The following is a 26,188-nucleotide window of genomic DNA, read 5'->3' on the forward strand; positions in this document are numbered from 1 at the left end:
GTTAACAAGAATCAGGACATACGAACAGACGCTGGTGAATACATAGTCCCCTGTTCCACCTTGCGGCGGGGGACAATAATATTGATTGCCTTACAAACTTACCTTATCTTCTGGAGCAGTGACCTAGCCTTGAGAAGCCTGTCTCTCTGCATACATCCAAACGGCATGAGGCTGGTATCCATTGGTTCCTTGCTTAGAGCTGCCTTCAGGGACTTGACATTGGTCTGAGAGTAATAGAAGCATTGGTCAGATCTTGGCAACATTCATGCCTCACACAATAACCATGTGCCATTGATCAAGGGTAATGTGTAATGGGATAAATGGTGTACTTAGATAGAGTGCACATGTAGATGTGAATGTACTTTTTGTGAGTGTGTTCATGCACGCACACACAGGGCTATTTGGACTAGTCTGAACTAAAGTTATACAAATACAGTTGATATCCAGATACTGGTAAATCATTTTTAAAGCTATTTGCAAATACTATTTATTCTACTTATGAAACAGCTGGGTGATTTTCCTGAACACCTCAAAGGTAAAGCATAAATTTTGCAAGGTGCAAAAAGTGAATCAAACGCTATAAAATGCAAACTGACCCCTTTATCATTTATTTGCATAGTTACATTAAATAATTATGATTTTAGAAATGCTTCAACTAACAGACTAGCAGATATCATTAATCGGCACAAGATGGATACCCATAAGTTACAATTATGATTTTAGATATGATTCAACTAAGAGACCAGCAAATATCATTAATCGGCACAAGATGGATCCCTACATGTTACAATTATGATTTTAGAAATGCTTCAACAAACAGACTAGCAGATATCGTTAATTGGCTCAAGATGAAACCCCATATGTAACAATTATAGTTTTAGAAATGCTTCAACTAACAGACTAGCAAACATCATTAATTGGCACAAGATGGATCCCCATATGTTTCACATTTAATCAGATTTCAAATTTAACAAAAAAATTAAAATAAATTTCAAACTAAATACCACATTGCCTTCTTTGTGTATGTTAAAATGATGTGTCTTATGGCATATCAGCAAATTAAAAGGGAAATAAAACTGGATGTATGACATTATTTTTCATCCCTAAAAAACATTTAAAACAACAATGGTATATCTTGACAAGTGGTGTGCTGTGTACACCGACAAGTGATCAGTCTAGAAAACCTCATAGTGGATGTCATCCTATTTAAGATTAATTATGTTCCATTCATTTTTTCATTTCACAGTTTAAGGTATCATTGGGTATATTTTCAATCCAAAATGTAAAAGAGAATCCCACTAAATCCAACAACCTTAATATAATAGCTCACAGGATATTCATAAGGACATTAACTTACAGAACGTAATCATGTGAGAAATTCATGAAATAAATCGTTTAAGGTTTCTTACCAGCTCCTCCACAAGATTGTTTATATGGTATGGCAGCTTGGATTTCATGGTTGACTTGTTCTTGAATTCAATGTCAGTCTGAGTGTGGCCTTGACGTCTCTCCTTGTTGTGAACTATACGATATTTCCTCGGTTTGTTTTCAAAAACTACATTGTAACAGAGAATTAGTTGTTAGTCTCTTTCTCTCAGCTATATCAACAATACTATGACACATTGTCAGTGGATAAAGCGTTTGCTCGTCATGTCAAAGACTCGGGTTCGATTCCCCACATGGGTACAATGCGTGAAACCCATTTCTGGTGGCACCGCCATGATATTGCATGAATATTGCTGAAAGCGACATCAAACTAAACTCACTCACTTATTCACATTGTCAGCTATAAGGAAAGCTCAAGTGACACATGCATGTCTTAGAATTTCATAACTTTGGTAAAATGATGAAGCGGATGGAGAGATCAGTTCTGGACCACTTCATCCTGAATTCAGTACAGGGTAGTCCAGAACCCCCATTCCATATACTAGTCTTTGTGCAAGATGAAGACAGGATTAGGATCTTTTTCATGGGGATTCACAATACAATCAGCACATTGAGACAGCTAAGGGATGCAACTCCATTCAGAAAAGGGCAGTAGGCCTACCCAGCCCCAATGAATGTGATATACTTTGTCAGTTGTTACTTTCCCTCCATCTTCAACATCAGCTCACTATTCTGAACAGTATTTCAATCATATCAGAGGATTTAAGTTTTCATTAAAAGCCTGAAATGTTGCATATCAGATATATTTACCATACAATTAAAACTGCAAACAAAAGTGTTTGTGGGGCTAACCAAAGATTCCATCAAACAGATGGCAACTCTGCAATGACAATTGTGATGCCTTCCTCAAGAATATGTCCTTTTTACAGCTGTGCAAATAATAAACTAGCCGTTAAGTGTCATGATCTTTTTAAAAAACAAATATCTTTCAAAATTAGTTCAGGTAGCATGGATATGCATAAGACATTCTGAAGTAAAAAGCAGCAAATCATTACTTTTTAACATCTGTCCACTTGTTCCCAGTCTTGGCCCGGAATATTTTACAGAACTCTTTGACAGCCTCTTCCTTCACTTGGTATGGGGTGTGCTGGTACTGTCCGCTGTCCCCGATACGACCCCATCGTGTAAACAGGATAAACAGGTCCTTGCCTGGTTGATGAACAAGCTGAAAAAAATAATGATAAACTGGCTGAGGTTCAGATGACAAGACCTCAAGACTTTGTAGTTAAAACTCTACCCCAAGGTTTTATTTAAAAAGTAAAACCTTGAACATGGGAAAGCCACAGTGGATGGCATGGATGATCGGAATCTCAACAAAGGATCAATGCATACAAAGGTCAGCTTTGCTCTATGGAAACTATTGTGTCCATCCTGGTAAATTACCTGAATCTGGTAAAAGTTGTACAGTCCATACACGCCCAAGTTGACGTCAACCTTGGTAAGGAGGACATCATAGAGCAGGTCCTGTTCCTCATCCTTCTCTAATGTCCTGAAAACAAAACAATTGGAAACCATGGTAACCTTTCACTTTCCAAACTTCCTTTCTCCAGAAGTCTTAACTCTGGATTTACATTTTTCTAAATCTTGAGGACCATTTTATGAATATTTATGACCACTTTACTTCTTTACTGACCTCTTTGCTTTTAAATGCTTTACTGGCCTCCTTTCTCTTTCACATCCTCATTCGTTTCAAATGGTTTACAACAATCTCACTGTAGACCTGCTTACTGACACTGCTTACTGGGATATATTTATTTAGAATTTCATTGCTCGACATATTAATACAAAATCATATTCCTCTAGACTTGTTTACTGAACTCTGGGCAAAAACATTGCACACCTGTTTATTCTGTTTCGTTAAAGTGAGCTCAAGTCACAAATTGGATGGGCGACCACGTTTTGCAGCTTGACTCTTTAGAGTGTCTAGGACTTCAGTATTACCCCTCAACAAAACGTTGTGAGTTTGTTCAAAACTGCCTCTGTCCACCCAGCAGAAAATGGGTACCCGGGTGGGATAAGTCATATGATTATTTATCTTCCAGCACCTCAAAGGCAGCTTGGGTTATCCTGGGTAATAATGTCCATTGCGTTGCATACGCATAGAGCATGCCTGTGTGGTGTGTAGTTCTGAGCTAAAAGTGACCTTATCATGATGTGGATGTGAATCCACATTATCTTAGCACAGTTGTCACATGGTCTATGCCCACTCTTGTGACAGCTGTCTTCTTAATCCTGCACACAATCAAACATTTATATATATTACAACATGAGATTTTTAATCAATCCCGTCAGTCAACTCACCCATTGGGGACAGTACAGTTGGAGTCAATCTTGGCCACATACTCCTCCTCAACATCCATGGGCTTCCCAACCTTCTCCACCAATCTCTCAGCATCTTCATGGAAAGACGGTGTAGGACTGGACCATTTCATGCTGGCTGTCACAGTGGTGGGCTGATATTTGGGCTGTTTCTGCGGACACATAATTATAATCATGTCATAATCAACCACTGACAAGAAATTGTAAATCATAGGACACGAAACAATACATTAGTAGGGTGAGAAGGTAATAGGTAAAAAGGGTGAGACGGTAGTACAGTTGTAAGGTGAGAAGGAGACGAAGGTAGGAAGGTGAGACAGTAGTTCAGTTGTAAGGTGAGAATGTAACAGAGTAGGAGGGTGAGACAGTAGTACAGTTGTAAGGTGAGAAGGTAATAGATTAGGAGGGTGAGACAGTAGTACAGTTGTAAGGTGAGAAGATCATAGAGTAGGAGGGTGAGACAGTAGTACAGTTGTAAGGTGAGAAGGTAACAGAGTAGGAGGGTGAGACATTAGTACAGTTGTAAGTGAGAAGGAGATGAAGGTAGGAAGGTGAGACAGTAGTTCAGTTGTAAGGTGAGAAGGTAATAGATTAGGAGGGTGAGACAGTAGTAAAGTTGTAAGGTGAGAAGATCATAGATTCGAAGGGTGAGACAGTAGTTCAGTTGTAAGGTGAGAAGGTAACAGAGTAGGAGGGTGAGACAGTAGTACAGTTGTAAGGTGAGAAGGTAATAGATTAGGAGGGTGAGACAGTAGTAAAGTTGTAAGGTGAGAAGATCATAGATTAGGAGGAGGGTGAGACAGTAGTACAGTTGTAAGGTGAGAAGAGTCATAATAGAGGAGGGTGAGACAGTAGTACAGTTGTAAGGTGAGAAGGTAATAGAGTAGGAGGGTGAGACAGTAGTACAGTTGTAAGGTGAGAAGATCATAGATTCGGAGGGTGAGACAGTAGTACAGTTGTAAGGTGAGAAGATAACAGAATAGGAGGGTGAGACAGTAGTACAGTTGTAAGGTGAGAAGGTAACAGAGTAGGAGGGTGAGACAGTAGTACAGTTGTAAGGTGAGAAGGTAACAGAGTAGGAGGGTGAGACAGTAGTACAGTTGTAAGGTGAGAAGAGGTAACAGAGTAGGAGGGTGAGACAGTAGTACAGTTGTAAGGTGAGAAGATAACAGAGTAGGAGGGTGAGACAGTAGTACAGTTGTAAGGTGAGAAGATCACAGAGTACAGGAGGGTGAGACAGTAGGAGGTACAGTTACAGTTGTAAAGGTGAGAAGGTAACAGAGTAGGAGGGTGAGACAGTAGTACAGTTGTAAGGTGAGAAGATCAAAAGAGTAGGAGAGACAGTGAGTACAGTTAAGGTAAAAGGTGAGTGAGACAGTAGTACAGTTGTAAGGTGAGAAGGTAACAGAGTAGGAGAATTGAGACAGTAGTACAGTTGTAAGGTGAGAAGATAACAAGTGGGAGGTTAGAGACAGTAGTACAGTTGTGAGGTGAGAAAGGTACAAGAGTAGGAGGGTGAGACAGGGTACAGTTGTAGAGAAGGTAACAGGGTGAGACAAGTGAGACAGTGTAGTACAGTTGTAAGGTGAGAAGGTAACAGAGTAGGAGAGGTGAGACAGTAGTACAGTTGTAAGGTGAGAAGATAAAGAAGAGAGTAGGAGGGTGAGACAGTAGTACAGTTGTAAGGTGAGAAGATAAAAGAGTAGGAGAATTGAGACAGTAGTACAGTTAGAAGGTGAGAAGGTAACTCAGAGTAGGAGAATTGAGACAGTAGTGAGACAGTTGTAGAGGTGAGAGAAGACAGTAAAAGGTGAGAAAGGTAGTAAGAGGTGTGAGACAGTAGTACAGTTGAGAAAGGTAACAAGGTGAGACAAAGTACAGTTGAAGGTGAGAAGGTAACAGAGTAGAGGGGTGAGACAGTAGTACAGTTAAAGGTAGGGTGAGAAAGGGGTCAGTACAGGAGTGAGACAGTAGTACAGTTGTAAGGAGAAAGAGATTGGGAGAGACACAGTTGTAAGAAAGAATGAAAGGTAGGAAGGTGAGACAAGTAGTTCCACAGGTGAAAGGTAATAGAGTAGATGGGTGAGACAGTAGTACAGGTTAGATTAGGAGGCAAGTACAGTAAGGTGAGACATCACAGAGAGTCGGAGGGTGAGAACAGTAGTACACAAGGTAGGTAACAGATGAAGGATCCTGGACACACAAGTTGTAAGTGAGAACATGGAGACAAGGAAGGTGAAAGATAATAGAAAAGGAGAATTAAGATGGCCTAGTTGTAAGGTAAAGAAAGGTCGGAATAACAAGGAAGGAGACAGAGGAAGAGTAATAAAGGTAAAGGAAAAAGAATCATAGATCGGAGGAGACATAGGTAGAAGATCTAGGATGAACAATGTAGATTGTAAAATTGAGAAAGGTAACAAGGACTGAGGTGAGAGACAAGGACACAGAAACCAAGAACAAGTGAATACAGACCAAGAGGTGAGAAGAAGGACAATTAGGGAATTAAGAGAGACAGAGAGACACAGTAGGAAGGTGACAAGTACAGTTTAACATGAATTAGGAGGGTGAGACACAGTACAGTTGAGGTAAAGAGAAGATAAGGAGTGTGAAAGAACGAAGAGGCACAGCTTGAGACACAGGTAACAAAGTCAAAGAACAGAGAGAAAGATAACACAGATCCAAGGTGAGAAGATGGCAGTACAATTAGGAGAAGAACAAGACACAGCCAGAGCCAAGGAGACACAGAGGGTGAGACACAGTACAGTTGTAAGAAACAGAAGACAATGGATTCAGACACACAGGAGAGACAGACACAAGGAGAACAGGAGAAGTTAGAGACAAGGAAGGAAGACAAGAAACCGAGAGGTGAACAGTAAATTACAGGTTAAAAGGTGAGAAGACAGAAGAAGGAGGAGAATTGAGACAATTAAAGTACAGAGGTGAAAAGTAAGGAAGGAGGTAAGAGAGTGAAGAAGGTAGTGAAGTTGTAGAAGTGAGAAGATCTGGAAGTACGGAAGACCTGCAGACAGAGGTGGAGACAGCCAAGGTGAAAGACAGAGTAGGAGTGGAGACAGAAGTAAGTTGTAAAGGTGAAGGAAGGAAGGACCAGACGGGTGAGACAGATGAAGGACAGGAGAAAGGTGAGGAAGGAAGGAGGAGGAGAAGGTGGAACGGTAGTACAGTTGGAAAGGTGACAAGAAGGAGGAAGTTTCGTAAAGAAGGAGGGTGAGAAGAGTAAAGTACAGGAGGAGGCAGTGGAGAGAGAAGGTAAAAGAGAGAGGAACAGGACAGTTGTAAAGGTGAGAAGATCATAGGTCGGAGAGACAGAAGTAACAGAGTGATGGGAAGGAAGGAGGAAGATACAAGGACTGGTTGAGAAGGAGAGTTGTAAGTGAAGGTAACAGAGAGTAGGAGTGGAGGAGTGAGAAGAAAAGTAAGGAGGAGACAAGGAAGAGAAGTAGAAAACAGGAGGAGTAGGAGGGTGAGACAGTAGATACAGGTGAAAAAGGTGAGACTGAAAGTGAAGGCTGGTGTAAAAGGAAATTAGGAGGGTGAGAAGGGAGAAGGACAGTTGGTAAGGTGAAGATCATAGGTTGAGGAAGGTACGGAAGAAGGAAAGGACAGTAGAATGATCAAGAGACAGAAGGAGAAAGATCAAAAGAGGTGAGAAGGGACAGTGAGACAGTGGAGAAGGAGGTGAGAAGATGGGTGAGAAGGTAACAGAGTAGGAGGGTGAGACAGGTACAGTAAAAGGTGAAGCATAGGTGAAGTGAATACAGTTGTAAAGGTTAGGAGTGGAGGAGAAGGTAACAGAGTAGGAGGGTGAGACAGTAGTACAGTTGTAAGGTGAGAAGGTAACAGAGTAGGAGGGTGAGACAGTAGTACAGTTGTAAGGTGAGAAGGTAGGGTGAGAGTAGTACAGGAGGGTGAGACAGTAGTACAGGGTGAGAGAGGTTGTAAGGTGAGAAGGTACAGTTGTAAGGTGAGAAGGTAACAGAGTAGGAGGGTGAGACAGTAGTACAGTTGTAAGGTGAGAAGGTAACAGAGTAGGAGGGTGAGACAGTAGTACAGTTGTAAGGTGAGAAGGTAACAGAGTAGGAGGGTGAGACAGTAGTACAGTTGTAAGGTGAGAAGGTAACAGAGTAGGAGGGTGAGACAGTAGTACAGTTGTAAGGTGAGAAGGTAATAGAGTAGGAGGGTGAGACAGTAGTACAGTTGTAAGGTGAGAAGGTAACAGAGTAGGAGGGTGAGACAGTAGTACAGTTGTAAGGTGAGAAGGTAACAGAGTAGGAGGGTGAGACAGTAGTACAGTTGTAAGGTGAGAAGGTAACAGAGTAGGAGGTGAGACAGTGAGACAGTAGTACAGTTGTAAGGTGAGAGGAGGTTGTAACAGAGTAGAGGGTGAGACAGCAGAGTAGGAGTACAGTAACAGAGTGTAAGGTGAGAAGGTAACAGAGTAAGAGGGTGAGACAGTTGTAAGGTGAGAAGGTAACAGAGTAAGAGTAGTACAGTTGTAAGGTGAGAAGGTAAGAGTAGGAGGGTGAGAAGCACAGTTGTAAGGTGAGAGAGGTAACAGAGTAAGAGGGTGAGACAGTAGTACAGTTGTAAGGTGAGAAGGTGAGACAGTAGTACAGTTGTAAGGTGAGAAGGTAACAGAGGAGGGTGAGACAGTAGTACAGTTGTAAGGTGAGAAGGTAACAGAGTAAGAGGGTGAGACAGTAGTACAGTTGTAAGGTGAGAAGGTAACAGAGTAAGAGGGTGAGACAGTAGTACAGTTGTAAGGTTAGAAGGTAATAGATTCGGAGGGTGAGACAGTAGTACAGTTGTAAGGTTAGAAGGTAACAGAGTAAGAGGATGAGACAGTAGTACAGTAGTAAGGTGATCAGAGATAACAGAGATTTTACAAATTAATCAACTTTATCATTTTTCCTATCCTGAACCTCGGTTGGTAAGGCATCATGTTTTTCCTTCTTAACTTCAGAAATTCAAGATTGGGAACTTCACTGAAGATGGGCCAGGGTTAAAAAGAAAATCTTACAAAGATGACATGTGCTCCAATTGAGTGAGTGAGTGAGTGAGTTTAGTATTATGCCGCACTCAGCAATATTGCAGCTATATGGCAGGGGTTTGTAAATAATCGAGTCTGGACCAGACAATCCAGTGATCAACAGCATGAGCATCGATCTACGCATTGGGAACCGATGACCTGTGTCAACCAAGCCAGCGAGCCTGACCACCTGATCCCGTTAGTCACCTCTTACGACAAGCATTGGTTACTGAAGATCAATATTCTAACCCGGACCTTCACGGGTTGCTCCAATTGAATTGTCATTATCATCATTATCATTATTGATATCACTCACCATGTTTTTCTCACTGATATTCTCCAGTTTCTGCAGCATGCGAGCTATCTTGAAGGCACCATTTTTCAGTGCCAGATCCAGAGGTATGTCCCCATCCTTGTTCTTTACATTCAGCTTGGTGCCAGCTTTGGCCAGAATGAACACAATCTCATCATTATCAAAGGTGCCATGGCCGAGGGGGCATACAGCATGGTGAATCACAGTCCAGCCATTCTTGTCCACTGCATTAAGGTTCACCTTGCTCACCTTCTTGAAAGGCTTGTATTCCTTCTCTACAAATTGGGAACATGAGTTCTTTCAATGCAGTGTTTTCAGTTACTGGTAATTACAATATTCTCCATGTTCTTTTACCCATGTCTACTGATTGTCTGGACACTATTGGGTGTCGTGTGTAACAGAAAACATTTATCACTGTAGGCTTATACCAATAATTGACAGTTTTACTGATCTAAAAAAAATTAAAAATTACAGACAGAAGACAAACTTGAATCTGATTTGTTGATACTGTCAATTTGCCAAAGTCTTTATAAACCATCCCCACTTGCTCTGCTTTGACATAAACCTGAATATTCTAACACCACAAAAAACATGACGTCTCACTTATATTAAAGAAGAACTTCTGACTGCTCGCTGAGTTTTACATCTTTGAACCAAGCAGTTTTTCATTCAAAATGAATATACAGAGGTGGTTTGAAAAAATCATAATCTTCAACCCTCAGTAAAGTCTCTATTGAAAAAGTGACAACATACACACCACCAATCTTTAACTAAAAATATTCATTAACTCACTCTTGTTGTCGACCTTTTTCTTTTCTTCTTCCTCTTTTTCAGATTCTTCTGAGTCTTCATCACTATCATCATCATCCTTTGACAGCTGGGACAATTTTGAAGTACTCCGTTTGAGTTTGAAAATCCGACCATGCATTTTCTTTTTAGTTGCCGACTGTTCCTTGAGAGGCTTCGTTGGCTCTTCCTCAACTTTTTTAGGGTCAAACTTGTAGTTCATCAGTGTCTTCACAAGTATTATATTATTCTAGAACAAAATTCCAAGAATGACTTAAATAAACTGAACAGAGTTTTTGAAAGAGTTTTTAAATAAAAACAGAGTTTCATACTCTCCATAGTCTGCACTGTGCTTACTACTTGTGTTAGTTTCAATGACAGACATATTCGATGGTTCACTGTTGACAGTTTAATATCTATTCCAAACAGCCCCAAACATGCATGTTGGTGGTATCTTCCCATTATGACTACTCCCAATATGACTACTCCAATTTTGTCTACTCATAAACATGAACATATAGTGGAGCACCCCTACACTTAAAATATACTGTACATGTATAGTTGATTACTCCCAGTTTGTCTATTCTTTGAAATATACCCATTAGGGAGAATCCCAGGGACTACCCGTATTTAAATCATCAGAAGCTATGTGAATCAGGAATCTTGTGATCATTCATTGCTTGTTTTGATATTTGGAGATAACTCCTCTACTCTGATTAAAACTTTGTATACTTCTAGTACAGGTTACTTGTTTTGAAAATTGGACATATTCGAACCCAAGCTAAGATAATCCCTCTACTCTGATTAAAGGTACAGATAATCATCATACTTTGATTTCTCTAGTCAGCTTTTCAGTTATAAAGAACAGAACAGAAATTTTATTCTAAAAAATTACATATGGTGTCACAGAGAACACAGCATGTTGATGCATATTAAAATATTGAACAAAGTTGGTTTGAAGTTCAAAATTAAATTAACCGGCATTAACAAATAAGGTTCTAAAAATAGTGAATGCTTATACATTATATAGTAATAACCTTTCAATGAGTCAACAGCAGAGTGCCACCATAGCTGATTAAACTGATAGATGAGAATGAATTGCACATTATAGGGATACAGGCTGCAGACTGTTTGGCAAAACAGTATTTGTAAATTCCCTTGAACTCTTCCACAACACTGACCTAACGTAACCGGACATGTTATTGTCATGAAGACATGAATACCTATTGTTGTGATCATATTCATATGTTTTAGTAGTCGATGTATACATTGTTATGTATTCAGCTGAATAAATATTGTATGAACCTGGTACAGCTATAATTGTTTATTATACATATATTATTATGGTGGGACAGTCTACCTGATGGAGGGGAGACAGCTAGTAATTAAAAACCGTTTGACAGGAACAGATTGTGTACTGGACAGTTAGTCAAATTGGGAGTACCGGTAGTCATAAAGGGTGTGAACCATATTGGTTCCTCCAAATCACTCCATTTCTGTGTCTAACAATCACTAGGTAGATGACTTAAAGCACGGTGGGGAAGGTGACGAAGACTGGGTTGGCATTAAAGTAGAACAAGTTCAGTATACAACCATGTTGTTGTTATAAAAAAACAACAACTTTCAACAGGTAACTGTCGAAACATGTCTGAGATCAAATTCTTCGCATGACATTTAGAAGTTGGTGTGATGAACTAGGGACATAGTTCTAAGCATATGCATACATTGTAATAAGTGAGTGGTTTTATGCTGCTTTTAGCATTATTCTAGTAATATGATGGTAGGGGACACCAGAAATGGGCTTCACACTTTGTACCTATGAGGGGAATCGAACCAGGCCCTTCGGTGTGATGAGTAAAGATTACATAACAATGTATACTTTAAACGCAAGGCTTCACTGCCAATCCTATTGTAATAAAGAAGTTGTATATCCCTAGCACTATCTCCCTTGCTCATGTCTGCAATTGAAGCTTACACAAGTGGTAAACACCAAGTTAAGCTGAAACACTTTAATTACCTTCAGTGCCAAAGTGCTTATTAACAGCTGATAAACAAACTCACCCCCTTGACAGCATGCATCACTGGAGTGATTCCTTCGCTGTCTGCCATGTTAACATTGACACCTTGATTCAGCAACCATTGTGGGAAGAAGTTATCTAAGCTGTTATGGTTGATGGCGATGATGAGTGGGGTGACCTTTGGTGTGTTGTACTTCTTCCAGTAATCAGGGTCCTTGCCCTCTGACCTGAAGATCACTTCTTGAAGTGGGCGGTCAAGCATGATATCAGCTGTCCCTTTCTTCTTATATAAATCATGAACCAACCATCTACAAGAAATACAGGATGGTTAGTTACTAACACAGAGTATTTGTCAGTTATGTCAATGTGATGCAGGTTCTAGATATTCCCCTCCCAATTATGGGTGAAACCTTTAAAGCATGGGTATAGTGTTAACATTGCTAATCAGGTTGAAACAGGATTACCTGCGACAATATTCGTTAGTTGGTTGTTTAACACCACACTCAAAATATTCCAGCTATGTGGCGATGGTCTGTGAATAATCGAGTCTGGACCAGACAATCCAGTGATCAACATCATGAGTACTGATCTACACAATTGGGACTAGGTGGCTCTTGTGTGTCTAAGGGACTCAACTCTGCACATGAAACTGCAGCACTTTATACATTTTCTCCCAAAGAATACAACAGATAAGGAAAATTTAAAGGCTTGTTTAGCCTCTCTAAGGTAGTCCTTGGAATCAGATAACTTACAACGATTATGATGGTTGTGGATGGTCAGTGGATCAGACAAATTTTGCCAACAATCTGATATTTATTATCTCATTTGAAGGAAAACAACAAAATAATTCAACAGATGTACAACTGGTAGAGAGAAATTTAATCTTGAAATGTTTACTAGTGTAAGTTGTGATAGCATATAAGAATACTTGCAAAAAGTATACAAGAGAGAGCAATTCAATCAGCTCTCAAGATACATTTAACATTAGGAAAATATGCCTTAAGCTATTGGATAGCACTAATTTCTATACCTGTCGGGAATGTACCCAAGGTGTAAAGAGTAATAGAAACACTTCCTTACGTAAAGTCTGAATCAAATATGGAGGACTTCCAAAACGCAACTGCCATGACACTTCTATCAAATGAGTCTGTATATTTGTGGCTGTATACTCCTGGGGTCTCTGCAATGTATTGAAGGTAAATCAGCTCCATCGTGCAATAACATAAAAGGCATGAAACATAGATGAACGACAGTTAAATTACAGGAAATAGACTGTCTTCATCTAACAGACTTAATTAAATGAACAGAATATATTTACTTTCGCCATTTTGGTGTTGCACCGTGTCAACACACAAAATGGTGCCATGTGCTGGTGTTCAATGCAGCCAAGCATCATATAAAAAAGTATTAAGACACGAACATGTTTTCATTATCATCTGTGTCTCTATGCTCTGATGTGCTTCACTCAGGAACACGTTATAGATGAAGTTCATAAATTAGCATTGATTTTAAAGGTTTGCACAAGGAGGTCGCCTTCTACATGGCATTACTTCAACGTATATTTACTCTGTCAGAGAAGGCTTGTACTATGTAAAATGTATTTGCAATGGCCAAAGATAATATACTAGTATGCAACGCACTTGATCAACTACTGTTAATTGTTATTTGTAGAGTATCCATGATACATCTATACATCTCACAATATAAGCTGAGGTTCTGAAAATAATCAAAGCCAACTTTTTGCACTCTGGATCCGATTCCGACAAAGTTGTTCTTGAACTGTATTGATGTGCTTTTACCTGTCATTAGCCAGATCATCAACCTAAGTTTACAAGCAGGTAAAGTGCCAGACTCTTTCAATTCAACCGTGGTCAAGCCATTGTTGAAAAAGTCTAACTTGGACCCAAGTTTGCTGAAGAATTACCAACCTGTGTCCAATGTATCATTCATTTCTAAACTTCTTGAGAAAGCAGTTAAACTCAGACTTCAAGAGCATTTAGTTGCCAATGATCTTCTTTACAAGTACCAATCGGCCTACAGGACGGGACATGGAACAGAAACAACCCTGAATTGTGTTCTTAACAATGAAAACATGATTGTCGACAGTGGTGATGTTTCTCTTCTGGTATTGCTCTATCTTTCCTCGGCTTTTGATCGGTGGATCACAAGAGATTGTTGGCACGCTTACAGTGTGAGTTTGGAGCACAAGGAACTGTTCTCAGCTGGTTCAAGTCCTATCTGACGGACAGAAGACAATGTGTGATGATAAGGGACACCAAATCAAGGAACATCCAACTGACATGTGGAGTTCCCCAGGGCTCCATGCTTGGTCCCGTACTGTTTACTCTATATACATGTCAACTTGGAAACATCATACAAGAACACAGTGTTCCACACCACTTCTACGCTGATTATTTCCAGCTGTTGAAAGGTCTTCCTCTGGACCCTCAGTTACAACAATCAGCTGTACAGGACATGAAATCATGCATTCAAGATGTCAAGACCTGGATGGCAACTAACAAACTACAGCTGAACGACGAGAAGACAGAACCTGCAAGAGATCTCAGATCTGCTCATCAACTACAGCTTCAATTATTGCCATAGCGTATGAAAACCTTTGGATTACGATCTTTCCAAATTGCTGCTGCACGCAAATAGAATTGTCTGCCATTAAAACTCAGGACTCAGCATTTAAAGCAAGCCTCAAGACTCATTTGTTTGAGAATTAGACTTTTCATCATGATGTATTTAGCGCTTTGAGCATGCTTTGTTGCGTGGAGATTAGCGCATTATAAGACTTCTCATTATTATTATTATTATTATTAATCTTTTTATTGATGTGGCTGGTGAAAAATAATGAAAATAGTGAAAAAATATGTCAAAAAATATTTGTACCCATGTAGAACTTGGCCAGTTCATAGTTCCTGTTGAGGGATGCATACTGAATAGGTGTACACTTGTAATCGTCCTGCTTAGTTAGGGACAGGCCCTTGTCAATCAGCTGGGTCACCACCTGAACAAGCAAACAGACATTTATTGTCTATATAACATCACTACAAACACCAACAAAACTTAATTGATTTAAAAAAACTGTACTCATCATTACAAACCAAAGAGTATCATTCAAAGATCAGCTATGGGGCTCACCATATAAGTTGGCCATGACCTTGGCCTTCTCTGTACAGATGGTTTTCTGTCTGAAAGCAGCAGGCATTTTAGCCATCCAATACACAATTTACATGAATCTTAAGAGACAATTCCAGAATTTAATATGAACATTTCAATTTTTAACAACTCCCACTTATGGAATTGTTACTGTACCTCATTACTCTTATGGAAGCATTTGCTTTCAATTTCAGTCATACACTCATTGATCGAACTCCTAATAGAAACCCCCAAACTGACTGAGTTGTTGCCACAGGTTCTGTGGATAAATCTGTTTACAATTGAACACAATATTCAACCACATAATGCTGCTGTGCATTTAACACAATATTCAACCACATAATGAAGCTGTAGGTTAAACACAATATTCCTCCACATAATGAAGCTGTAGACAATGATATCTGGACAAGACAAACCACTGACTGGTGTAAGAATGTCCTTACTATCAGGATGCAATGACATGTCGTCAGTCATGTCAGAACGAAGAAGTAGCCTTTCGTTTCATCTTATAACAAACATAGTTCCTGGGTTACATTAACCAGAATCCCTACAGCTGCCTGCTGATAATCAATCCTAGACCAGAAGGAGCACAGGTTATTATCATCAGCAACATGCCCGGCCATCTAACCAGCAAGACACACTGCCAGGTACACAAACTGCAACCACCCAATCCTCATTTAGTCAGTTTTACAACAACCAATCACCACAATACCCATATAACTGCAGAGTGACTGAGCTCATATGGAAATCAAACCTTGGACTTTAGCGTGATGAGCAAATGCTTTAACCACTGGGCTACCCCACCAACCATAAGATTTGTACACAAATTGTCTAGCCCACTATTCATCTGTAAAAAAAATGAGACTTTCTTTGAAACTCAAGTGCACTATAATGACCGTCAGCTGTTCTTGAGGGTATTTCCATCACAGTGAAAAGGTTTTTCACTGAAGCTCCTTTACATATCAACAGCATATAGTATAACAGACTAACCTTCTTTATGAGGTCATTAAACGTTGTAGCAACGAGGCTGAGGAAGTGAATCAGGTTACGTCCATGTTCACGGTTGTTGCGTATTGACTGCAGATCAGTTGCTGTGGCAAGGAGTCGCAGAACGATGTTGTACTTTTCTAGTTTCAGTCCCATCTGTTCAACACAAACAATGATGTACTAGTACTAGCTACTTACCAGTTGTTCTTGTTGAATGAGATCACTTCCACATTACCAATACACATGTAATGCATGACAAGTTAACATCAGAAAGTCTCAAGCCACAGTTAGTCAAAATACAAAGATTTTATGTATTTGGAACATACTAGAGACAAGGAACATATAGATCTCAAATGTTCAGATTATTTTTCTCAAATTAAACTGAAAACTCAGACTGCATGCAGTCTTACTTTGATACATGGAACAAAGAAAACTGGAACTGAATCTAACATTTCCATATGAATGTTCTGCTACGTGGGTATGTGCGTATTTTGTCTAACATATCAGCTGTATCAAAGTGACTTGTAAATAGTATTGTCTGGGCATGGGAAACAGGTGTGACAAGTACTGTCAAACACAGTACTGTTGTGTCGAACACTGATGTGTCGAACTTACGGTGGTCTCGAAATAGAAGTCTCGACCTTACTCATTCCTCCTTAAGTCATCATTATATTTATGGTTGTGTCGAACCTCAAAGTGTTTATAAAGGTCCTCTCAACTGCGATACTATGGTTTCTTACTGTTTATGATCCAAGCTGTTGGGATATGATTACAGAAAACTATCATGGTCACATCTTATAAGCATCCAATCCTCCCAAAGTCACCTCTTGTGGTTGGCATTGTGCATTGGTTACAGTTTGTGTGTGTGTCCAGAGATTAGGAAATGATATATCTTCCAAAATGGTTAAGAGTCTGTCAGCACCCACCTCAATGGCATCTGCAAATGTGACTCCTGATTCCTTGACTGGCTTTGCCATCACCAAGAAGCACACTCCTTGGAACTGGTTCTTCAGAGAATACTGAAAGAGAAAGGGAAGGTCATTGTTCACTAATATAAAATGAGGATAGAGAAACTTTATCCCTGGATGGATGAGTGGAGAGATGTGCTGGACAGTGAGGGATAGACATGGATTGTTGGAAACATGACCTAGACAGTGAGAGATAGACATGGATTGTAGGAGACATGAGCTGGACAGTGAGGGATAGACATGGATTGTTGGTGACATGTGAAGAAAAGTGAGGGACAGACATGGATTGTTGGAGACATGAGCTGGACAGTGAAGGATAGACATGGATTGTTGGAGGGATGAGCTGGACAGTGAGGGATAGACATGGATTGTTGGAGACATGGGCTGGACAGTGAAGGATAGACATGGATTGTTGGTGACATGAGGCTGGACAGTGAGGGTTAGACATGGATTGTTGGAGACATCATGAGCTGGACAGTGAGGGATAGACATGGATTGTTGGAGACATGAGCTGCACAGTGAGGGATATCCATGGATTGTTGAAGACATGAGCTGGACAGTGAGGGTTAGACATGGATTGTTGGAGGGATGAGCTGGACAGTGAGGCTAAGACATGGATTGTTGGAGACATTAACTGGACAGTGAGGGTTAGACATGGATTGTTGGGTCATGAGCTGGACAATGAGGGTTAGACATGGATTGTTGGAGACATGAGCTGGGCAGTTAGGGATAGATTGTTGGAGACATTATGGACATGGATTGTTGGAGACATTAGCTGGACAGTGAGGACATGGAGGACATGGATTGTTGAAGACATGAGCTGGACAGTTGCTGGACAGTGAGGACTAACATGGATTGTTGGACATTAGCTGGACAGTGAGGGATAGACATGGATTGTTGGAGGAGGTGGACATGAGACATGGATTGTTGGGAGACAGACAGTTGGTGAGGACATCCATGGATTGTTGAAGACATGAGGCTGGACAGTGAGGATTAACATGGATTGTTGGAGACATGAGCTGGACAGTGAGGGACTAACATGGATTGTTGGAGACATGAGGCTGGACAGTGAGGATAGACATGGATTGTTGGAGACATGAGGTGGACAGTGAGGATAGACATGGATTGTTGGGAGACATGAGGCTGGACAGTGAGGGACAGACATGGATTGTGGACAGGAGACATGAGTTGGACAGTGAGGGAAAGACATGGATTGATTGGGAGACAAGAGGTGGACAGTGAGGGATAGACATCGATTGTTGGAGATATGAGTTGCACAGAAAGGGATACACATAGATTTTTTGAGAGATGAGCTGCACAGAAAGGGGTAGATATGGAGTTGGAGAGATGAGCTGCACAGAAAGGGTAGATATGGAGTTGAACAGAAAGGGATACAAATGGATTGGTGGAGAGATGAGCTGAACAGAAAGGGATACACATAGATTTTTTGTGAGATGAGCTGCACAGAAAGGGGTAGAAATGGCGTTGGAGAGATGAGCTGCACAGAAAGAGGTAGATATGGATGTTGATGACATGAGCTGCACAGAAAGAGGTAGATATGGATGTTGATGACATGAGCTGCACAGAAAGAGGTAGATATGGATGTTGATGACATGAGCTGCACAGAAAGAGGTAGATATGGATTGTTGGAGACATGAGCTGGACAGTGAGGGAAAGACATGAATTGTTGGGAGACATGAGCTGGACAGTGAGGGTAAGACATAAATTGTTGGGAGACATGAGGTGGACAGTGAGGGATAGACATCGATTGTTGGAGACATGAGCTGGACAGTGAGGGGTAGATATGGATTGTTGGAAAGATGAGCTGCACAGAAAGGGGTAGAAATGGAGTTGAACAGAAGGGATACAAATGGATTGATGGAGAGATGAGCTGAACAGAAAGGGATAAACATGGATTGTTGGGAGACATGAGCTGGACAGTGAGGGACAGACATGGATTGTTGGGAGACATGAGGTGGACAGTGAGGGATAGACATCGATTGTTGGAGATATGAGCTGGACAGTGAGGGGTAGATATGGATTGTTGGAAAGATGAGCTGCACAGCAAGGGGTAGAAATGGATTTGAACAGAAGGGATACACATAGATTTTTTGAGAGATGAGCTGCACAGAAAGGGGTAGAAATGGAGTTGAACAGAAAGGGATACACATAGATTTTTTGAGAGATGAGCTGCACAGAAAGGGGTAGATATGGAGTTGGAGAGATGAGCTGCACAGAAAGGGGTAGATATGGAGTTGAACAGAAAGGGATACAAACGGATTGGTGGAGAGATGAGCTGAACAGTAAGGGATACACATAGATTTTTTGAGAGATGAGTTGCACAGAAAGGGGTAGAAATGGCGTTGGAGAGATGAGCTGCACAGAAATGGGTTGATATGGAGTTGGAAAGATGTGCTGCACAATGAGGGATAGACATGGATTGTTGGCAACATGAGCTGCACAGAAAGGAGTAGATATGGATGTTGATGACATGAGCTGCACAGAAAGAGGTAGATATGGATGTTGATGACATGAGCTGCACAGAAAGAGGTAGATATGGATGTTGATGACATGAGCTGCACAGAAAGAGGTAGATATGGATGTTGATGACATGAGCTGCACAGAAAGAGGTAGATATGGATTGTTGGAGACATGAGCTGCATATATATAGTAAGAGATAAACATGGATTGGTGTTGAGATGAGCTGCACATTGAGGGGTAGACATAGATAGAGATGAGTTGAAAGAAAATAGAGGCAACAGACATGGATCGGTGGATATGTGGTGAGATGAGTTTGACAGACATTTTGGTAATAGGATTTATTCACTGGCAATTAGGGACTTACCTCAAGGAGAGGTGTTTTAATGGTTGTCTCCTTCTTCACTTCATCTTCAACACCTTTCACTTTCCATGCCTTCATTACTTTCACTGCTCCTTTTTTCTTCTTCTTCTTCTTCCTCTTCTTATCACCATCATCTGAATCATCATCTTCATCAAAGTCATCCACATCTTCCTCATCCATTTCTTCATCTTCCTCCTCATCTTCATCTTCTTCTTCGTCTGAGTCATTGTCATGCTTACCCCCAGTATCCAATTTGACTTCCACAACAGGGTCCTTCAGACATGCTCCATTTTGGATCAGGATAGTAGCACAACTTTATTTATGAAACAGAACGACATGACACATATGATCCCCAATAAAGATCAGCACAGGTTCATAAACATAACTGCAATGACTCGTAGACATGTTGAAGAAAATAATTTTGCTCTTAAAATGTAATCTAAACCATTAATGTGAAGTCAAGAAGTCTGAAATGAGATCACAGGAAACCATAAACCTTCATGAGGAAGTAGTGAAGAGAGAAGTTACAGTTTGAACAATGTTACTTTTACCCAAACACTATAAAACACTTTCTTACAAGGGGTAATAATTTTATCTTACAAGATTTAGCAGTGATACTGCAGGTACAATGTTAATCTTAATGGAATTAATTGTGTTTCTGGAAGTCGGGTGTTTGTAGCTGATGACATGGAGCCACAGATTTATGAAGTTGATGAATTACAAATCTCTGAACCTGGGATGGGTCAACTATTTTTTATAGCTGAGATTGAAACATCGCTCTCTGTTGCTGAGATTGCACCACTGTCTCTATTTCAGATAGAACCATTGGCCTCTATTTCAGATGGAACCACTGGTCTCTATGTCAAATGGAACCACTGGCTTCTGTAACTGAGATAGCAGCACTGGTCTCTATGTCAGATAGCCCCTGTAACTGAGATTGCACCACTGGTCTCTATGCAAGATTGAACCACTGGCCTTCATTTCAGATGGAACCACTGGTCTCTATGTCAGATTGCAGAAATGGTCTCTATTTCAGATGGAACCACTTGCCCCTGTAACTGAGATTGCACCACTGGTATCTATGTCAGATGGAACCACTGGCCCCTGTAACTGAGATTGCAACACTGGTATCTATATCAGATGGGACCACTGGCCTCTGTAACTGAGATTGCAACACTGGTCTCTTTATTAGATGGAACCACTGGTCTCTGTAACTGAGATTGCAACACTGGTCTCTATATTAGATGGAACCACTGGCCTCTGTAGCTGAGATTGCACCACTGGTCTCTATGTCAGATGGAACCATTGGCCTCTGTAGCTGAGATTGCACCACTGGTCTCTATATTAGATCGAACCACTGGTCTCTGTAGCTGAGATTGAAACACTGGTCTCTATATCAGATGGAACCATTGGCCTCTGTAGCTGAGATTGCAACACTGGTCTCTATGTCAGATGGAACCACTGGCTTCTGTAGCTGAGATTGCACCACTGGTCTCTATATCAGATGGAACCACTGGTTTCTGTAGCTGAGATTGAAACACTGGTATCTATGTCAGATGGAACCACTGGCCCCTGTAACTGAGATTGCAACACTGGTATCTATATCAGATGGAACCACTGGCCTCTGTAACTGAGATTGCACCACTGGTCTCTTTATTAGATGGAACCACTGGTCTCTGTAGCTGAGAATGCAACACTGGTCTCTATATCAGATGGAACCACTGGTCTCTGTAGCTGAGATTGCAACACTGGTCTCTATATCAGATGGAACCACTGGCCTCTGTAGCTGAGATTGCAACACTGGTCTCTATATTAGATCGAACCACTGGTCTCTGTAGCTGAGATTGAAACACTGGTCTCTATATCAGATGGAACCATTGGCCTCTGTAGCTGAGATTGCACCACTGGTCTCTATATTAGATGGAACCACTGGTCTCTGTAGCTGAGATTGAAACACTGGTCTCTATATCAGATGGAACCATTGGCCTCTGTAGCTGAGATTGCAACACTGGTCTCTATATTAGATGGAACCACTGGCTTCTGTAGCTGAGATTGCACCACTGGTCTCTATATCAGATGGAACCACTGGTTTCTGTAGCTGAGATTGAAACACTGGTCTCTATATCAGATGGAACCACTTGCCCCTGTCACTGAGATTGCAACACTGGTATCTATGTCAGATGGAACCACTGGCCCCTGTAACTGAGATTGTAACACTGGTATCTATATCAGATGGGACCACTGGCCTCTGTAACTGAGATTGCACCACTGGTCTCTATATTAGATGGAACCACTGGTCTCTGTAGCTGAGATTGCAACAGTCTCTATATTGAAACCACTGGTCTCTGTAGCTGAGATTGCACCACTGGTCTCTATATTAGATGGAACCATTGGCCTCTGTAGCTGAGATTGAAACACTGGTCTCTATATTAGATGGAACCACTGGCTTCTGTAGCTGAGATTGCACCACTGGTCTCTATATCAGATGGAACCACTGGTTTCTGTAGCTGAGATTGAAACACTGGTCTCTATATCAGATGGAACCACTTGCCCCTGTAACTGAGATTGCAACACTGGTATCTATGTCAGATGGAACCACTGGCCCCTGTAACTGAGATTGTAACACTGGTATCTATCTCAGATGGGACCACTGGCCTCTGTAACTGAGATTGCACCACTGGTCTCTATATTAGATGGAACCACTGGTCTCTGTAACTGAGATTGCAACACTGGTCTCTATATTAGATGAAACCACTGGCCTCTGTAGCTGAGATTGCAACACTGGTCTCTATGTCAGATGGAACCATTGGCCTCTGTAGCTGAGATTGCAACACTGGTCTCTATGTCAGATGGAACCACTGGACTCTGTAGCTGAGATTGCACCACTGGTCTCTATATTAGATGGAACCACTGGTCTCTGTAACTGAGATTGCAACACTGGACTCTATATTAGATGGAACCACTGGTCTCTGTAGCTGAGATTGCAACACTGGTCTCTATATTAGATGGAACCACTGGTCTCTGTAGCTGAGATTGCAACACTGGTCTCTATATTAGATGGAACCACTGGTCTCTGTAGCTGAGATTGCAACACTGGTCTCTATATCAGATGGAACCATTGGCCTCTGTAGCTGAGATTGCAACACTGGTCTCTATATCAGATGGAACCATTGGCCTCTGTAGCTGAGATTACAACACTGGTCTCTATGTCAGATGGAACCACTGGTCTCTGTAGCTGAGATTGCAACACTGGTATCTATATCAGATGGAACTATTGGCCTCTGTAGTTGAGATTACAACACTGGTCTCTATGTCAGATGGAACCACTGGCTTCTGTAGCTGAGATTGCACCACTGATCTCTATATCAGATGGAACCACTGGCTTCTGTAGCCGAGATTGCACCACTGGTCTCTATGTCAGATGGAACCACCATTCTGTAGCTGAGATTGCACCACTGGTCTCTATGTCAGACAGAGAGCTGGACGTGCAGTCACATGTAGTTGATGAGTTGGAGACAAGTGACTAGCTCACAAGAGCATTTGGTCTGACACAAAGCTGGACATAGAAGCCTGGACGATATAAAGTAAATAAGATGGAGCCAAGTAGCTGAAAATTTTGGAATTGATTTGAAACAATTTGAACAACTAATGTCAATATTTAAAACAATCACCAAAATGGTACCTTTAGAATTGATATTTTGACAGGTCTTACTTGTACTTACCCATCATGATGGCCCTTAACAGCCATTGTCAATGGAGTGTTGCCATGGTTATCCTTCAAGTTCACGTCAGCACCCATCTGCAATCCAAAATGCATAAGTTTAAGTAATATTGTTAATCAGGTTTAAACCTTTATCAAGATGCCAGAATTGGTTGGAACAAGTATGTAAAGTTTTGGGTTCAATGGTCCTGTGGTTTCTGGAAACATAAAGTTCACAGTGTGAGTAACTTTACATTGGCTGCAGACTCACCAGCATCTGGTACATACAGCAGACATTGGCTGCACAAACACCTACATCAAGTATATACAACAGGCATTTCATCAGGTACATACAACTGACATTGACTGCCAACTCACCTGCACCAGGTACATACAACAGACATTGGCTGCAGACTCACCTGTGCCAGGTACATATAACAGACATTGGCTGCCGACTCACCTGCATCAGGCACATACAACAGATGTCGGCCATCAACTCACCTGACATTGGCTGCAGACTCACCTGTGCCAGGTACATACAACAGACATTGGCTGCCGACTCACCTGCATCAGGTACATACAACAGATGTTGGCCATCAACTCACCTGTATCAGGTTTATACAACAGACATTGGCTGCTGACTCACCTGTGCCAGGTACATACAACAGACATTGGCCATTGACTCACCTGCATCAGGTACATACAACAGACATTGGCCATCAACTCACTTGCATCAGGTACTATACATACAACAGACATTGGCTGCCGACTCACCTGCATCAGGTACATACAACAGATGTTAGCTCCCCTGAAGGCTGCCCGATGAAGAGGTGTACACCCAAACTTGTCCTGAGTGTTGATTTCCGCTGGTTTCACCTTGGCAGCGATCATACGACACAGGTCTACTGGGTCATGCTGGGAGCTGTCTGTGTGTCTGCAAGTATGACCAAATATCATGCTCAGGACTGAAGGAAGTCAGGGTATAAGCTGTCCCAAGTGACCCCTGCTTGTTGTTAGATTGATCTGTCAGGGTACCGATCCACAAAACTTTCGTAACGCTTCAATATTTCTGCATGTCTTTCAGTCTATAAGTCAGTTCTTACTCAATGCTAGTGTTCGTCTTTTCTTATTTTTCATACAACTAAAAATACATGCATGGATTAAAGATGAAAAACTTCTTACAAAGGATTAAACTTACAGAATTAATTAAGACACTAATTGTGGAATCACATGCTAGAGGACACACTGATGATGCAAACTGTCTGTATACCACATGACTCCTATTGCCTGTCAGGAATGCAGACTTATTCACTATAAAGATATCAGCATTGTATTATCTGAGATGAGTTTGACAGTCAATTAATTTATGATTATGAGTGAGTGAGATTAGTTTTATGACATTTTTAGCAATATTCCAGCAATATCGCGGCGGGGGACACCAGAAATGGGCTTCACACATTGTACCCATGTGGAGAATCGAATCCAGGTCATCGGCGTGACGAGCCAATGCTTTAACCACTAGGCTACCCCATCGCTCTTATGATTATCAGATATTGTGAAATCCAACCTACTTCCCTCTCTTGACAAACACATAATGCAAGGGTATCCGGCCACGCACATCCTTGATCGTCAAGTCCGCGCCCTTGTTTATGAGGGCCAGCACAAGGTCAAAGTTGTCATCCATGTTTCCTTGGTTGTAATCAACAGCAAGGTGAAGCGGCGTCCGAAGCGTCTTGTTCAGACTATTCACATCAGCTCCGTGACTGAGAAGAACCTTCATCATCTCCAGTGTACCTGAGGATTCAGATGGCATGATTCATTACACATAGCGATGAGTGAGTGAGTGAGTGAGTCACGCTTTATGACCTTATGACCAAATGAGTAAAGATTTGATTTAAATAAGACTGAAGTGAATAAGTGAGTATGGTTGTAAGCCACTTTAAGCAATATTCAAGCAATATCACAGCGGTGAACGCCAGAATGGGCTTCATATATTCTACCCAGGTGGGGAATCGAACCCCGGTCTTCAGCATGATAAGTGGACACTTTAACCATTAGGCTACCCTTAATAAGACTGAATAGTAAGGCTGTTACGATTCACTCGCATATTCGGTGAATCGAACCGTAGCCCTTCATGAATTCAATTCGTTATTCGTGGTCACCAGAACCGAATATTCATGAATATTTACAATTTTTTTAAAGGTCACATAAACCCTAGGGGGTACAAATACATAAATCACTAACTGGCATCCTTATAAATGAAACCCCGTCATTAAAACTACTCATTTCGACCTTTAATTGACTTAAATCGACCTTTTTGACAACAGTGCACAATTCTCACCCGCGAACGAAATGTCAACCAATCAGAGCGGCGCGACTCTGTGACGTCATATGAGGAATAGCTTTGAGGGCCGATGCAGAATTCATCTACATTTTAGGGGGTAAATTATCTTGTTTACAGGCTTGTATAAACCTGAAATCGTGACAATTGTTGTGGAAAATGAAAGCTATATGTTCTCACAATCTACTGTCATTTAATTTTGTCTCCTGCTTTGCCTAGTTCCGAGTTACAACTTGTTTTCATAGGCGGCTTCTGT

The 26,188-nt window shown here is 41.1% G+C and overlaps 1 protein-coding gene across 3 annotated transcripts in view; it reads right to left on the bottom strand.

Annotated features, from left to right (window-relative positions):
- LOC124254864 (poly [ADP-ribose] polymerase tankyrase-like) overlaps positions 1 to 26,188 on the bottom strand; it is an 85,521-nt gene that overhangs the window by 19,959 nt on the left and 39,374 nt on the right. For all 3 annotated transcript variants that reach the window (XM_046688718.1, XM_046688719.1, XM_046688720.1), the window contains 16 exons: positions 25,163 to 25,385; positions 24,366 to 24,525; positions 23,614 to 23,690; positions 19,895 to 20,204; positions 17,008 to 17,100; positions 16,085 to 16,237; positions 14,825 to 14,942; positions 13,010 to 13,109; positions 11,973 to 12,237; positions 9,918 to 10,161; positions 9,129 to 9,400; positions 3,748 to 3,917; positions 2,830 to 2,935; positions 2,442 to 2,611; positions 1,410 to 1,554; positions 103 to 224 (listed from right to left, as the gene is read on the bottom strand). In XM_046688718.1, coding sequence (XP_046544674.1) covers positions 103 to 224; positions 1,410 to 1,554; positions 2,442 to 2,611; positions 2,830 to 2,935; positions 3,748 to 3,917; positions 9,129 to 9,400; positions 9,918 to 10,161; positions 11,973 to 12,237; positions 13,010 to 13,109; positions 14,825 to 14,942; positions 16,085 to 16,237; positions 17,008 to 17,100; positions 19,895 to 20,204; positions 23,614 to 23,690; positions 24,366 to 24,525; positions 25,163 to 25,385 — 2,728 coding nt within the window. The remainder of the gene's footprint in view (positions 1 to 102; positions 225 to 1,409; positions 1,555 to 2,441; positions 2,612 to 2,829; positions 2,936 to 3,747; positions 3,918 to 9,128; positions 9,401 to 9,917; positions 10,162 to 11,972; positions 12,238 to 13,009; positions 13,110 to 14,824; positions 14,943 to 16,084; positions 16,238 to 17,007; positions 17,101 to 19,894; positions 20,205 to 23,613; positions 23,691 to 24,365; positions 24,526 to 25,162; positions 25,386 to 26,188) is intronic.

The sequence above is a fragment of the Haliotis rubra genome, unplaced genomic scaffold (genome assembly GCF_003918875.1).
Source record: "Haliotis rubra isolate DU_JTF1 unplaced genomic scaffold, ASM391887v1 Scf585, whole genome shotgun sequence".
Lineage (NCBI taxonomy): Eukaryota > Metazoa > Mollusca > Gastropoda > Lepetellida > Haliotidae > Haliotis > Haliotis rubra.